Source organism: Aureobasidium namibiae (genome assembly GCF_000721765.1).
Source record: "Aureobasidium namibiae CBS 147.97 unplaced genomic scaffold scaffold_11, whole genome shotgun sequence".
NCBI lineage: Eukaryota > Fungi > Ascomycota > Dothideomycetes > Dothideales > Saccotheciaceae > Aureobasidium > Aureobasidium namibiae.
Window position 1 is genome coordinate 614,821 of NW_013581198.1, and position 14,643 is coordinate 629,463.

Sequence of the window (14,643 nt, forward strand, 5' to 3'; positions counted from 1 at the left end):
CTCAATTTCGTTGCGTAGGAGCCGATCAACGCCTGTTCGTGGAAAGATCTGGATCCCCCAGCCAATCGATATACACGCAACGGTACTATACGATGTACGGAAGTATAACCATGTTTTTTCCTCCAAGCGAGCTGATCTTGTCACATCTGCAAGCTGAAGTCCTGCCCTCAATAACATCCCCTGATAGATAGACAGTACTATAATCTATAGTATCAGCTGTAGATATCACATCGCTTCTGTCAGAGAGGGGTTACACCAGTTGCATTGCTTCAAGCGCCAAGCCGAAATATGTGCATCTGACAGGTGCCACAAAAAGTGTGATTGGACGAACGTCGTGAAGTCTAAATGATGATATGTGATTGAAAGTCGATTAAAATATAAGATCCTAGGTATGACGCAGAATATCGACCAAGTGCCCCTAACGCTATGCTTTGGAAATCCAGCTCCAAGAATACAAAAAAACGATGAATGATACTGGCAGCCACCAAGATTATTATGCCTGCTTCTCGAGGTCCTTTGGACCATCGGAGCCGCTACCAGGAGAGGCGGGTTCGTGGTCTGGGTTCGCGCTGGCCTTGTTTGCGATCGGAAAAGTGGGGGCGAATTGACTCTTGCTTCTGATCTGAGCTCCCTTCATGTAGAAAAGGATGGGCAGAGGGACAAGCAAGAAGGCAAAGCAGCCAAGCAGAGTGCCGGCCCACTGAATGCCCATTCCTTCAATCATGTAGGTCGCGAAGAGAGGGAATCCGGCACCACAGAGAGAACGCAAGAAGGTGTTTGCAGCGATGGCGGATGCGGCAAACATCAGGTAACTGTCAATGAGATAGTTGAGGCACTGAAGGAAGATGGACATGATGCCGAATCCAGTGAACAGTCCACTCAAGGTTGGGGCAATCCAGTGGATGTCTGCACGGTAACCAGTCCAGCCAAACCAGAGGAGACCGACACCGAAAAGTACACCACCAATGATGACCGGGGGAAGACGCCACTCAGGGATGGGAATGTTGTTGTTCGCCTTGAGCTTGCGGTTGTACGAGGGAACGTCGATTACGATGTAGAGACCAGCGAAGACCTCACCCATAATCATACCGAAATACGGCAGTCCACCAACACCAGGGGACATTCCGTGTACGCCTTGGAACACAATCGGGTAGAAAGTCAGGAAGAGATAAAGCAAGCCATAGACGAACGCCATGTAGATCGACAAGAGCAATACGATGGGCTCTGTGAAAAGCATACGCATGGGGCGGCCCAAGTTCTTCTCGACCAGCTCGCGAAGGTTGATCTCGATTTCCTCTTGCTTTGCGTGGATACCCCAGTTCTTGGTTCTGCGTCTGAGTTCGGCGGCCTTGTTGACGAGAATGACGGGCGGGTAGGTCTCTTCGAGGAGGAAGATCAGAAGGGCGAGGCCAGTGAATCCCATGATCGCGGTGATATATTCACACCAGCGCCATCCGAGATATGAAGTCGTGATGAAGCCTCCGATAAATGGCGCGAGAAGAGGTCCAGAAAAGACTGCAATACTGAAGACTGTAACAGCGACACCTCTTTGAGCGTTGTTGAACATGTCGGCGAATACGGCTCCTACGACGGTGAGGGGACAAGCGCCCATGAAACCACCGAAGAATCTGCAAATGAGGATAGTCTGGAGATCCTTTCCGACAGCAACAGCAATAGAGAAGATGGAGAAACCAAACGAAGCGATAAGAAGAGGAAGACGACGTCCGTACAGCTCTGACATGGGTGCCCAAAGACTAGAATACATCAGTAACATGTAATTGATTCTTACCCAGAAAGACACTCACATGGGACCAGTAGCGAAACCAAGCACGTAAAGCGAGATACCAAGGATACCAACTTCTCTCGAGACGTCATATTCGTTGGCGACGGCACCAGTAGCGGAGGAGAAGATAGAAGAACCGAAAGCAGCGGTCAATGTAACGAAGCCTAGCGAAGCAGCAACAGGAAGCCTGAAAGGACAATTAGTACACTGAGATCACATCGGGTTTATATCATACTCACTTCTTCTTGAAAGGCCAGTTCTGAGCATGCATTGGGTCATTTGGACCATCGAATTCTACTACATATTCCTCCCTTTCCGGCAATGGTGGAGGGTAAGGCTTGCCACCACCAAAGTTAGGCAGAGGTTTGCTAGCCTTTGAAGATCTCGTACGGAAGACTCCAAAGCCTGTGCCTTCTCCACCACCGACTGTGGCACTGTGTTGACTTCTGCCAGTCTGGATTCTGCTCAATGCGGTAGGATGCCTTTCGAGATCGGCCTCGTTCTCGTGTTGTGTCTCGACTCTCGAAATGCTTCTGCCCATCTCCTGAAATCTGACCGAGCTTCCAGAGTGTGATGATGCAGAGTAACGCCTCGCAGCAACGGGCGATTCGTGAGATTCAAGTCGTGTAATGGGACCGAACCTCTCAGGTGAAGCATCGCGCTCGTTGTTGGCCATCACCCTGTCTTGCGCGTTCATAATGGCGGAAATACCAATCTCGTGGCCTGGCAGGAATTTGCTAGTTGAATAGGAGAAGTTGGAAGAGGATCAAGGGCAACAACAGATAGCGGCGTGAGATCGATAAATGAGAACAAATACTCGAGCACGGGGCACAGAACGATAAGAGTGGAGCCAGAAACGGTCCAAGGAAGCGGCTGTCACGGCAATTGTTGACTGCCTGGCCTCCTAGAAATTCGTGATTACGAAGAGCTTGTTAAGATTTGCTGCTCCTTTGGAAGATAGAACGACATGGAATATTCTGCTTCTTTGTCTAGTGGCGTGTCTCTGCTTATCACTTCCAGTGGAGCTCTGCTCGAGGTGTTAGACGAGGGATGACAGCACGCCAGCTCACCGCTGTGTTTGTCTAGGATAAGCAACCACCTGCGTCACATTTGCTTCAGCAACAGTTCCCTTTCTTGGACCCTGACGCCGCCCAGACGCCCTGCGAGCTAGAAAGCTAAAGGCGCGAATTTCGGCGCCTCTTCCAAAGGATTTTCGTCTGTTAATCGGCAGTTGTTGACCTCGTCTGTTCTGGCTCTAATGGCCGAGGCTAATATCCCAATCACCAAGGCATCACTCGGGTGTTGGAAAAGTAATCACATCCTGAAACAACCCAATGACAGAAGCATCGCGGATGCGAGGGTAGCCACCATCGACAAGCTTTTCTCTCTTTCCAGCCAAGAACCCGGGGTTAGCATCCAACCTGACTCGAGCATGAGCCTAGAAGAAGTCTTCTAACAGTATCTATTGAAGCTCAAAGATCTTCTTTGCAGATTCATCTGGTGAGTACCGGAAATGAACAATCCGATACATACCACCGGGGTTGCAGCCTTAGTGCCTCCTCACAAGATGATGTGAAGTCCCAAGTAGATAAGTATCGAACGACTGCATGGCATTCGATATATCGAGTGAACAGCTGGAGGGGTGGGCAGACGTGTGTGCATACAACGGACAGTCGCAGTCACCAGTAGACATCGAAAGATAACATGAAGAAGGTGATGGAAGAAAACACTAGCGCACGTGATGACAGAATCTTTGCACCGCCACAATGCCGCCACTAATCGTCATATAGTGGCGTAAACCACCCACTTGATAAACCCAAGGCATCCATCGCTCTTTCCACGGCAGCACCTCTCTATCACTCAAATCTTTCCAACTGCAGATCCATCAAAACATCTCAAAAAATCAACAATGGGTCTCCCTCAACAAACAAACACCCCTATCGAGAAGCCCTCGACCTCCGAGACAGCCGAGAACAACATGGACTCCATTCCTGCCGCCAACGTCAGCACACAAAACAGCTCGATCGGCGCCACGAATAGCTCAGAACTGGCTGGAGGTGCCATTGGCGGTACCTCAGGAGATGCCGAGAGGGCAGCTGAGAAGCTCTACGAGGAGAGAATGGAGGTAAGCAATCTTGATGATGTGAATGTGACAGGAAATGATGTTGACTTGTCTTACAGGAGGAGTACGCCAAGCGCGAGGGAGGTGCTTAAACGACTTTGAACGCGTTATGAAGTGACGGGTAGCCTAATGGTCAATATTGGCTGTGAACGTCACAACCTATGGGGCTCTGCATATAACTCTAACTAATGTATCACCACTTTCTAACCAATTGTCCCGTTCGCAAAGCATTGTGTCAATCTCTGGTAACCTGGCTCCTCATGTGTCTAGTGATCTACTCTGAAGCTATCTGATGGCTATCAAAACTCGTTCTAGCATAGTCAATACTTTTCTGTTGCCATAGCGTTTGTCTCCCGCTACACTGACTGCTTTGACCACCAGTGGAAACAACAATCTCAAGTCTGCTTTGCAATCTCTGCCATTGGCACTACTCGCTTGAGCAAAGGCATCCGACAGGCTGCATAGCTTTTCGATTTCGGTCAAGCAGAAAAGCAACTCTTCTACCTGCGACAGTGGTTGCGGCAGCGAACCGCGAAGGGGCTGATCGACGATGTACGCCTTGAGAGGCAGTGCAAATCGCAGTACCAGATGAGGAGCTGCGGCCTGCGAAAGCCTGACTTGACGTTGGCTGAATCCACCAACCAAAAAGACCAGCTCTCTAAAGCATAAGTATGCCATGTCCTCCCTCGAGCTTGGCTCTGGATCTCGGACTCGGCCAAGCCGTAAGGTATTAAGACTGCTGAGTCGATGGCTATCTTCCGGGATGTCTCCACGCTCCACAGCATGAATGAGCGATGCCTCGAACAGTGAAGACGTGTATTTGTGTCGGATTGCATCAGGGATCTCCGAAGAGCCCAAGAGTGGTGTGATCATAGTTTTCAATCGTCGCATGCTTTCACAGTCGAAGACCTCGTCTTTCTCGACGGTCTCGAACGTAGGCTGTGGTGATGCTTCATCGATATCGGCACGCATGATGGCATGCGCAATGCTGGCTATAGCTGTCCAGATTCGAGTGTTCATCTTGTTCTCGATGTTGTGCTTTCCCATCTGCGCCAGGGTCTTTTCGATGATAGCTAGCGATGCAGACGTTGCCTTCTGCCAAAGGGCTGGTGCCTTTGCAGGCTGTGTCCATCGATACTTGAGTCCCATTGGTATTGCCAGGTCCTCCAAAGCTTTTGCTACTGCACCTGAGTGGAACATTTCAGGTTTTGACAAGTCTGTAGCAATTAGGTCGACCAACCAATCCATGCTTGCTTTTGACAGAGCAACAAACGTGAGGTTTGTTTTGAGCTTTTCAGATGATGCAAACGGCAATGCCACCAACCGCGAAGCAGCGTTGACTAATGTCGAGGAGACCAGTTCGATGTTGCTATGTAGCGCTTTTAGGTGTTCAAGGACTCTCTGCTGAAGCGAAGTGAGATTGTTAACATCCGAGCTGTAAGCTGCGCCAGTCGAGAATTCGATGCAATCAATCATGTTCTGAATCAATCTCTCGAGGCGTTCTACTGTCGTGTTCTTCTCGACCAGGCTGTAGATGTTCCTACCACAGTTGACGTATGCAATATACTGCTCTTGTTCGGCATTTTGACCCTTGACATCTGCGGAACAGTCGGGTACACTGGACGACCACAAAACTTCTGTGCGCAAGACTGCCTGATTCAAACTCTGGTTGGTAGATACAAATGCACCGAGCAGGGTGCTTACACCGTTGTACACAGCCGCATTAATGACCGAAGAATGGAAGGACAAAAGGACTTCAAAAATCTCCATCAGCTCTGACCATAATCGATCAAAAGAGACAAATGAAGCCATCTGGTCAAATTGGCCAAAGAGGAGGCCGGTGATGTTGTCGATGATTTCGCTTGAAGTGGAGTCCAGACCGATGATGGCATCTGAAGATGCTTTACCCGAACGAAGAGACTTTTGCTTGTTGCCGTTTTCTCGAAGGACCTTGAATAACAGCGTCTCGATAGCCAATTGCCAGGCTGGGTTAGCAAAGTCAACACTGTGGTTCTTCAGAATTCTCAAAAGTGTTTGGAAAGCGCTGTTCCTGACTTCTGAGCGTTCATCGGCGATGACATCTGTGAGTCGATACATGAGTAATACCCATTGAGCAGGCCGGGATTCCTTGCTCCTAGTCACGATACGTTCGTGTCCCAGAACAAAACGCCCTTCAGAGATACTGCTGGTAAGCTCGTTGAGCCCAGACACCACTTCCTGCTTGACGAGGAAGTCTGATACATCCCAGAACAATGTGATAGCCTGCAAACACACTGTGAGTATGGGAATACCTTAGCACGGTACCAATGACTTACTGTGAGAGAGATGTTGAGGTCAGAGTTCTGAGAAGCGAAACGGAAGAGGATCTCTACCAGTGGACTAAGACAAGTTTGTGGAAGCGGCGCGAGAAAGTCGGAGCACAACAACTGCATCACGCCGAATGCTGATCGTCCTAGGTAGGGGGCGACGAATTGACTCGATAGCTTCAGCCAACCTTCCCTGACTGTGTTGTCGTCACGTTGTTGTTCCTCGTTGTCATCGATATCAAAGACACTACCTATTATGGCAATCATAATGTCCCAACCAGCGGTGAGTGCCTCTCCAGACTTTTCAAGGACAGCTCTGACTGAGTCCAGGACTTTGTTGTGAATATCGATATCAACGTTGGCGAGGTCATCGTCTTGTTCGTAGAGTCGGCGAACAAGCAGATGTAGAGATGACAAAACCATCTTCTGGGCTATTGCTGCATCGTCCTGTTCCTCAGACGTACTTGCCTCGGCAACTGCAATGGAGCTTCGAGAGAGAATGTCAGCAGCAAGACGGCGGGCATCGTCCGGTATGCTTGTGGCAATGCTAAGATCTACAACGCGGTCGACCAAGATCAACCATCCACTTTCCGTAGATGTGTAGTTTGCAAATCTTGAGGTGTTGTGTTCTGCAAGATCATTGATCCTCGTCAACACGAATAAATAGTCTTGGGTAGAGAGCGCAATGTCTGTGGTGATGCCAGGCAAGCTTGAAATCCTACGTGCGGCACTTGAGGGCTTTGTCTGAGTGGGAGACGAGAGCATACCCTCCGTTCTTCCATTGAGTAGCCTGCACAGAGTTGTGAGGACATGGAGAAAAGCGTCGTTTGGATAGTCGGCCGTGCTTTCCAAGAGGCGTGAAACTGCACCCTCAACAGCTGCAATCTCGGGGCCGATTCCTGCCGATCTAGCTTGAGAAGCGTTGAGAACTACACCGGCTTGGAGAAGCGTTTCGAAGACGATATTGAAGGAAGATTCAAGGGTTGGGCCAATCGCAATAGCTACATTGAGAAGCGCTCTCAAACAGAGGAGATTACGTGTGGACAACGTAGGCCTCGATGCCGGATCATACGATGTTCGTCTCGACCTGTCATTTGACGCCGTCTGCGTTGAGAAGCTCTCCACACTTAGTAGACCACGGCCGTTAGAATACACACCAGGGGTCTCTGTTGTAGGCGACGACACGGTCGATATGCTTGAAGTCACGACACTTGGGGGGACCGCAGCTTTGCCTAGTGTGGTCAAGAATGCATCTCGCGAGGTGGATAACCTCAAAAGACCGGAGACTTGTACAAATCTCTGGTATGACCTGATCAGTGCTCGGTAGTAATCGTTGTCTAGAGACGCATTGAGGAACGTTGAATATGTTGCAAGCAATGCCGGCCAACATTCTTCCACAAGCTTCGCGATAGCTCTAATACGAATAGCCTGGGTACTGTCATCTGTTGACAGCGGATTGAGTGGTACAGTGCGAGATCGGTACGACTGTGATCTCTTTTTCCTATTTCTCGTCTTTTGTGTCCTCGTGGTGTATTCTTCACTATCGGCTTCCCCTTCTGAATCTTGCTCTTGATCTTTCGTGTGTTGTTGGACGGTCAAGGGAAGTACAACCTTTGCTAAATTCTCAGACAGGCCGTTGAGACACTCGAGTACAAGACTGTAGATATAGGTCTCCGGTAGAGTTGGGGGATCTGTTTTGTCAAGCTGGTCCATGCATTGGGTCTTTGGCACACTCCAGCGCGTACTGATACCAGGAACGTTGACGTCTCCTGCGGTCAATGTCGGAGCAATGACACTAGTAATGTCACTAGCAGCTTCCATTGCAACCTGATCAGCAACGACGTCTCTTGCTTGATCGGTAGGAGCGCTTGAGTGTTGGCCCAACCCGATAACGGAGGGCTTTTCTGTGGAAATCCTGACGAAGGAGGCAATATTGTCTCGGACAATAGGCTTCTTGCCGACTTTGGCATCGTATTGCAGGTAAGTCTGTACAGCCAGACCGGGCTCTGTATAGATGAGACGAAAGACTTCCATGCACAAGGCACGTTTCCAGGCTATTGCTTCTGCATCTACCATGTGTGTCAACAAGCCCAGGACGACCTCACATTCATCGGGCATAGCCTGGAGGTGACGACGTATGATGAAGGATGCGACTCGGAGAGCACGCAGAGTAACACCAAAGCTTTGACGTTCTGAGATGACGCGGATTATGTGTGGCATGACCACAGTTCGAAGGATGTTTGTCTGCTCAGGATGCGATGCGAATATATTGGAGTGACTACCAAGGCAGGCGCCCATGAGTTCCAGTCCGGAGACCGCCGAGAGTCCAGCGAAGCGCACGAATCTTGTGTTCTGTCCTTCTGTAGCCAGACAGATGTCCATAAAAACGCGATAGGCATCATACGCAGCCTCTTTCAGCGGGATGGGGCCATCACCACCAGGTATCCGAGTGACGATCGGAATCCTGTCACCAGCCTCGTCCTCAGCGGCTACTCTGTCAAAGACCGAGACAACGAGTTGCTGGAGGGTGGCAGCGGCTACACCACTAACCGTAGCAGCCTTGACATTTTGAAGAGCAGCACATACTTGCAATGCAGCAGCTAGATGATCACCTTTCAGATCATCGGCGTAGTTTTGGGCAAGAGCGGGAAGAGCCTGCAGGATCTTGAGTTGGATGTCGAGACTGAGCGAAGTGCATGCATTGAAAGCGTTCAGAACATCTTTTAGTCGAGATTTTGGCAAGCCTCGGATGATGACAAGACGTTGCAGACACACAGTGGCACTGGCAGCATACTTGGGGTTTTGAGTGTTGCAAGCAAGAAGGAAGGGGTCGATAAAGGTTGATCGTCTACTCAGATCTCTTGCTCGTTAGCAAAAGTGAAGGTATTGTGTCAGGCGCGTCTCACCAGCAGCTAATTGTGCTTCTGAAGTAACAGTGATCGACTTGAGATCTTGCAACGACTTTTCAGCAGCCTATACCGCATCAATACAGATATGTTAAAGTATAGAATTGAATCTCACATACAGTACGGATCTCCGGGTTCTTTCTTTTAGCCTCCTGGGCGAGGCTCGTTAATTCGGCCTGGAGAGCCTGTCCGCTCATAACTCTAAGTTGGATTGGCAAAGCCGAGCATTCTAGGTGTACACGGTCTGCTAAGCCGGGATGGTGACAACCAGTGTCAAGCAATTGTTGTCAAATATGAGCCTGATATAATTGGTAAATCAAGACTATCAAAGGGAGAGGTACCGAGGGACGGAGGACGGAGGACGGGTGGCCTCGCGCCGGTTTGCCTGTCTGGCAAACATGTGGGCATGCGACTGCGACGTTCCAGCCGAGCTCAGGCCTGTGACGCGGATGATTGCCGTGTTTATGTCCAACAGACCCGCATCCTTGCACTTTTGCTCAAACTCATCAGCTTACTTGATTCTGTCGCTCCCTCGTCTTCCACCCGACTGTTCACATCAACCGCTTTCAGAACAACATGGCCAAGGTCCCCCGTAACTTCCGCCTGTTGGAGGAGCTCGAGAAGGGCGAGAAGGGCCTCGGTGCTGGTATGGCCAAGAGAGTCTGATCATGTAGCAACCGACGAAACTGACACGGTCACAGAGGCTTGCTCTTACGGTCTCGACGACGGCGATGATCTCCTCATGACCAACTGGAACGGCACCATCCTCGGACCTCCTCACGTACATCTACCCTCCCCGTCCACTTGGAACACAGCAGGCATTGACACATGATCCGACAGAGCGTACACGAGAACCGTATCTACAGTCTGAAGATCCGCTGCGGCGAGAACTACCCCGACGTGCCTCCCGAGGTTACCTTCATCTCAAAGGTCAACCTGCCTTGTGTAGATCAGAGAAACGGCAAGGTTCGTCTCGCCAGAGGGCCCACCCATGAGACGTGATTGCTGAGACAGAACAAACTAGGTCGAACTTTACAAGCTTCCCAGCCTGAGCCAGTGGAAGCGTGACTTCACCATGGAGACCATCCTCATCGAGATAAGAAGGCGAGCCCGCCGTGCCAGATACAACCTCTTTCATTGTCTAACAAGAGTCCAGATTTATGGCCGCACCCGCACACAAGAAACTGCCTCAGCCTCCGGAGGGTACCAACTTCTAGATGGCCATGACGCCCTTCTCGCACAGCTCTTGACGAAAATGAACATATCTATTGGGTACACAAGTACCCAGCCAACGACACGACGCTTCCAACATGATCCGCTCCTCCTTCCGTACTCTCAAGTTTCACTAGCATCGCGTTGGCGCTTGGCGCATAAGAAGAATGAAATCAATATACATATCTCACTTTGGCATCTATATTCTGCTCTATTTCGACGGTCTGTGAAGAACAAATGTAAAGACATCTCAGAAGATCGACCGCTCAGCGACGGCCGTGACCAAAAAGGCATTCCAATGCTTTATAACCCGTCCCCGAACTCCAAGCTCCAAGCTCCAAATCTTGTGTTATGTAGTCGTAGATGGCATGAGTTTAGTCGTCGTTGGAGTAGAGTCTGGCCATGTTCTTTGCACCCCTGGGCTCGATGAATAAGGCTTCGGCCTCGACCAAGTGCTCCCCCTCTTCGACACCGTCGCCCAGAATCTCAATCCAACCCTTGACCCACGCCTTTCTACCATCAACCTTTGTGGTCTCTGCTCTGAGCACAACAAAGCTGTTTGCAGGGCAAGGCTTCTTGTATGTGATGTTCAGACTCGCAGTAACGCCGACCTTGTTGGGCAGAGCAGGAAAACAGGCGCGGGCAAGGCCTTCGTCCAGAAGAGTTGCAAGTAGACCTCCGTGAATGATTGTAGGGTGACCACACAACTTTTCGCCAAGATGGGCAATCTGGACAATGGACGGCAGTTCGGCCTTTGTGTTGGCAAATGTGAGAGGTGGAGAAGCAATCTTGTCGTCTCCTTGCAGAGTACCCGCCGTCAGGTTGTGCGACCTCATGTTCTCGGGAATCTTCATGTGCGGCCTGGACTCGGTCCATTGGGGGTTTGCGCGCAGAGACTCGGAGAGAGGGTTTGAGACGATGCGTTTGTTGATTTCTTCGGCTTCGGAGCCGGCAGGTACGAATAGCGAGAGGGTCTCGGCATTGGTGGGGGGTGAGATGAAGCCATTGGCCGTCTCGATGGCAGGAGCGACAGACATTGCTAGACCGGCAGCTGTTGCGACTACGAAGAGAGCGGTTGCGCCGAAGACTCGCGAGGCACGAGAACGAGGAGGGGGAGGTGGAGGGGTTTGTGTCGGATCAGAAGCCTTGTCAAGTGGGGGTGTAGTAGAAGGGGCTATAAGGATAGTATCAGTAAGCGAAGGGAAGCAAAGGAGAAAAGGTCCAGACGGCACTCACCAGATTGGATGGTCTGGTAACGCTTCTGGAGTGCGGGCTGACAGGCTCTATATATACAGCGATTGCCGGCACCAACTAGAGTCCTCCGAACTAGAGCCGGTCCTGAAACCGTCGACATGTTTACTGCAAAAGACTCACTCCCTTTGCTAATCAGTGCCGAGTCAAGATATCCTTCGTAATGTCGCCTATTGCTTTGAAATTGTTCGAGGCCAAGAAATCGTCCGAGGTTCAACACCCGACGACGCCGTAGCTTTAACACTCCGACCCCCGACGCGGCTCGATGCGGTAATTTCTTGCGAATCCGAAGCGAACGAGCAATCGTCTCGAAAAACTGTGCTGAACTGATTACACGTCCGCTTGTCTGGAAAACACAAAATGCTTGGAGGACACATAAACTCAGCTTGGCTCGGGACTATCTTCCTCTTCTATCATGAGCCTGTCTCCTCCATTGCATCTCAACATCGCCCGTACTGACGCTATCACCTTGGCAGCGGCCTCTGTCCTTATGCTTCCTCACTGAGAGTGAGATCAATGATTGAACTTCCGAGCACCTGCAACCTCAGTTGCAGAGCGGGTACGCTGACAACGATAGCAGCTTGGCTGTATTTGGTCGCCATGGATGCTTCGTTTCCATACTGTCCGGCCGTTAGTCAATGCATACCAACCATCGACTTGAACTTACTGCCAGGTGTGCGATTTCGAGCTGCGAGTCTCGAGGATGCCTGATCCATTTCACTGGTCCGAGACGATCCCATCCGGGCATGCCATTCCGCAACTCATGCTCCTCTACCATCCTGTCAGAGATCTTCATCGCCTCGAACCCAGGTCGATAAAAGATATCGTTTTTGCTGGATTGGAATGCCAACCTATCATCCTCGTCGTCCTCATAATCATTACCGTCATATTCGTTGGCCCTTAATTCAGCGCAGACTTCGGACAAATCCATCACTCGTATGAGCTCAGTCCTCAGATTCAATGCCAGTAGAGCTTCATACAGCATCATGTCTGCTCCTTTGAGCGCTGCAGGCATGTTCTTGTGTAGAAGGGCGTGCGTGTAAGGATATGCATGTGCAAGGCCTATCGCCATGAAGCCACCCTCATTCATGAAAGTATGAGATCTGAGCAGGTCGATGAGAGGTCGGTACACCGGAAGGCACGTAGCATCCATGCTAGTCTTTTGGCCAGCGAGCAAGCCACTACCGCGTGACGCATAGAGGTTGTATGTCAATGTGACACGGTGGCCAGCGGTGACTTCTTGCACCTCGTGAGAGCAATCAGAATAGAACGCTGCCCATTGGATGCAAGGTGTCTGGTCAGCCTGAGAACACGGCGACCAGTCAAATTCAGATGGCAGACATAAAACAAGGCTGCCAACCTGCGTTTCACTCCTGGGGGTATCCACATGCGCCTTGAACTTTCCAGAAGGCCCGCTGTAGATATTGAGCTTGTACAGTTCAGCTCTGATACCTATGTTGATCTGGTTGTTGGCGTTGTCTTCGTTCATAGCAGAATCAAGCCCATCGCCTTCTGCGCCATGCTCTGCGAGTATATGTAAAAGGGCTAGGTCGGTACCTTCCAGCTTCTGCTCAAGGACTTGGTCAAGATTCCGCTTATACCTTGCCTTGTACATGTCCATAATCAAGGAAAGATCAGCAGGTGAACGTGAGGTTACGATCTCCATGACGGTCATCGTGTCAGTGTCATCGGAGCCCTCGATCGCGGCATGTAACATTTCCACATCAGCCTTAATAGCTGGTGAATTCTCATACAAATTTGAAGGGTCGGAGTCTGCCACCTTGCGCTTGATGGAGGGCATGAGAAGTTGCGATACAATGTCAATGATCCCAGTCTCGTAAGGACAAAAATCTGTGCAAAAGTCCGAGGTGTCCAACTTGGTCGCCTTGCGATACTGTTCGTCATATACGTCCCGACCTTCACGGCCAAAGGTAGCTGGCTCACATGTGCTAATCAAATTGAGGAACCCGGGATCCTTGGTTGTTTTGGTTGGAAGCCTCAGAGTCTGACCTTGACCAGGTGCTCCATAACGTATTGTAACGGGCTTGGTCATGATGACTTGATCGAAGATTTGAGATTCGACATCGCTTTTCTCGTTTTCAAAACCAGTCGTTGGACCGAGGATCACCGGAATCTGTCCACCACAGGCGAAAGTACTTTCGCTATCCGCTTCTCCTAGGGCAGAGGAGAACGCACCGAGTAGCTGCTGTTCAGACATTGTGAAGACTAGTTGATGACGACTCTTCTCGAGCTCTTCCCACTGATAATTATACCATTCTAAACACCTTGCGAGACTCTGGGCTCAAAGCACACTGCTGCCTAAGCATCATCCCTGCGCTTCGGGCCCAGGCAGCATGTCGCACAATCGCGTCTCTTCGAGCCAGGAGATGTTCTACTCGTCAGCCAAGGACAGCAAGGATTGGAGAAGCGCTACCGTGGAGTTAACAGGAAGCCGTGTTCTGTGGTCTCGTAAGATGATAGAGGTCAATAGCATAGTGTGCTCATGTCGAGCTTGTGCGACCAGCAGCAAAGGGATACGGTCATCTACCACACTACTGACGCGGTGGACCCAGCTCAGAGGCCGAAGCTCAAATGGTGCCAAGAGAGACGAGAACGAGGTAAGCAAGACGAGAAAGCCTGTCGAGGAAAAGAGCAAGGCACACTGACAAACATCTCAGCTCTCCCCGCATAACACCTCCGGATCAACATCCACGTCAACAACTGTCACCAAAAAAAAAGCCTTGCATCCATCCGTGCAGCCGACCTCGCAGAGACAACCAATTTGGTCAAAATTCCTTTTCTCTCCAAGTGATATTCAGGTGTATGTCCGTTGTTTGCCTAGCAATTCCGACACGAATGCAGGTCAGCCGCAGAAAATATGAGATCATACCTACGTATAACCGCACGTGTGCTCTCCAAGACCGAATTTGGTCGCAAAAGGGATAGGCGTCAAGAGTCACAATGCGGTGGTCCTGACGATAGAAACTCCACTTGTTTGCTCAAAACGAAGAATGCTTTGAGGGGTCACAAGGATGTTATCCCATATAGGGTCGGACCCCAGAG

The 14,643-nt window shown here is 50.5% G+C and overlaps 6 protein-coding genes across 6 annotated transcripts; 2 read left to right on the top strand and 4 right to left on the bottom strand.

The window, feature by feature from the left end:
- Positions 1 to 493: 493 nt before the first annotated feature.
- Positions 494 to 2,480, bottom strand: M436DRAFT_64924 (MFS multidrug transporter-like protein; the record flags this gene model as incomplete). The annotated part of the gene is made up of 3 exons (XM_013570887.1): positions 494 to 1,754; positions 1,806 to 1,970; positions 2,023 to 2,480. 3 exons carry the CDS (start codon positions 2,478 to 2,480, stop codon positions 494 to 496), a joined length of 1,884 nt encoding a protein of 627 aa, XP_013426341.1.
- A 1,212-nt stretch (positions 2,481 to 3,692) lies between these two features.
- M436DRAFT_49687 (uncharacterized protein) lies at positions 3,693 to 3,997 on the top strand (the record flags this gene model as incomplete). The annotated part of the gene is made up of 2 exons (XM_013570789.1): positions 3,693 to 3,908; positions 3,965 to 3,997. The coding sequence occupies 2 exons, from the start codon at positions 3,693 to 3,695 to the stop codon at positions 3,995 to 3,997; spliced, it is 249 nt and encodes an 82-aa protein (XP_013426243.1).
- Positions 3,998 to 4,190: 193 nt separating this feature from the next.
- On the bottom strand, positions 4,191 to 9,314 carry M436DRAFT_73856 (uncharacterized protein; the record flags this gene model as incomplete). The annotated part of the gene is made up of 5 exons (XM_013570976.1): positions 4,191 to 5,870; positions 6,221 to 6,900; positions 6,934 to 9,069; positions 9,118 to 9,184; positions 9,237 to 9,314. The coding sequence occupies 5 exons, from the start codon at positions 9,312 to 9,314 to the stop codon at positions 4,191 to 4,193; spliced, it is 4,641 nt and encodes a 1,546-aa protein (XP_013426430.1).
- Positions 9,315 to 9,693: 379 nt separating this feature from the next.
- M436DRAFT_73857 (UBC-like protein) lies at positions 9,694 to 10,334 on the top strand (the record flags this gene model as incomplete). The annotated part of the gene is made up of 5 exons (XM_013570977.1): positions 9,694 to 9,763; positions 9,819 to 9,898; positions 9,958 to 10,083; positions 10,142 to 10,221; positions 10,274 to 10,334. The coding sequence occupies 5 exons, from the start codon at positions 9,694 to 9,696 to the stop codon at positions 10,332 to 10,334; spliced, it is 417 nt and encodes a 138-aa protein (XP_013426431.1).
- Positions 10,335 to 10,703: 369 nt separating this feature from the next.
- On the bottom strand, positions 10,704 to 11,683 carry M436DRAFT_64926 (uncharacterized protein; the record flags this gene model as incomplete). The annotated part of the gene is made up of 2 exons (XM_013570888.1): positions 10,704 to 11,503; positions 11,566 to 11,683. The coding sequence occupies 2 exons, from the start codon at positions 11,681 to 11,683 to the stop codon at positions 10,704 to 10,706; spliced, it is 918 nt and encodes a 305-aa protein (XP_013426342.1).
- Positions 11,684 to 12,505: 822 nt separating this feature from the next.
- M436DRAFT_10329 (uncharacterized protein) lies at positions 12,506 to 13,744 on the bottom strand (the record flags this gene model as incomplete). The annotated part of the gene is made up of 2 exons (XM_013570621.1): positions 12,506 to 13,042; positions 13,361 to 13,744. Coding segments are annotated over 2 exons (921 nt in total), but the record flags the coding sequence as incomplete, so codon positions are not given.
- Between the last annotated feature and the right edge of the window lie 899 nt (positions 13,745 to 14,643).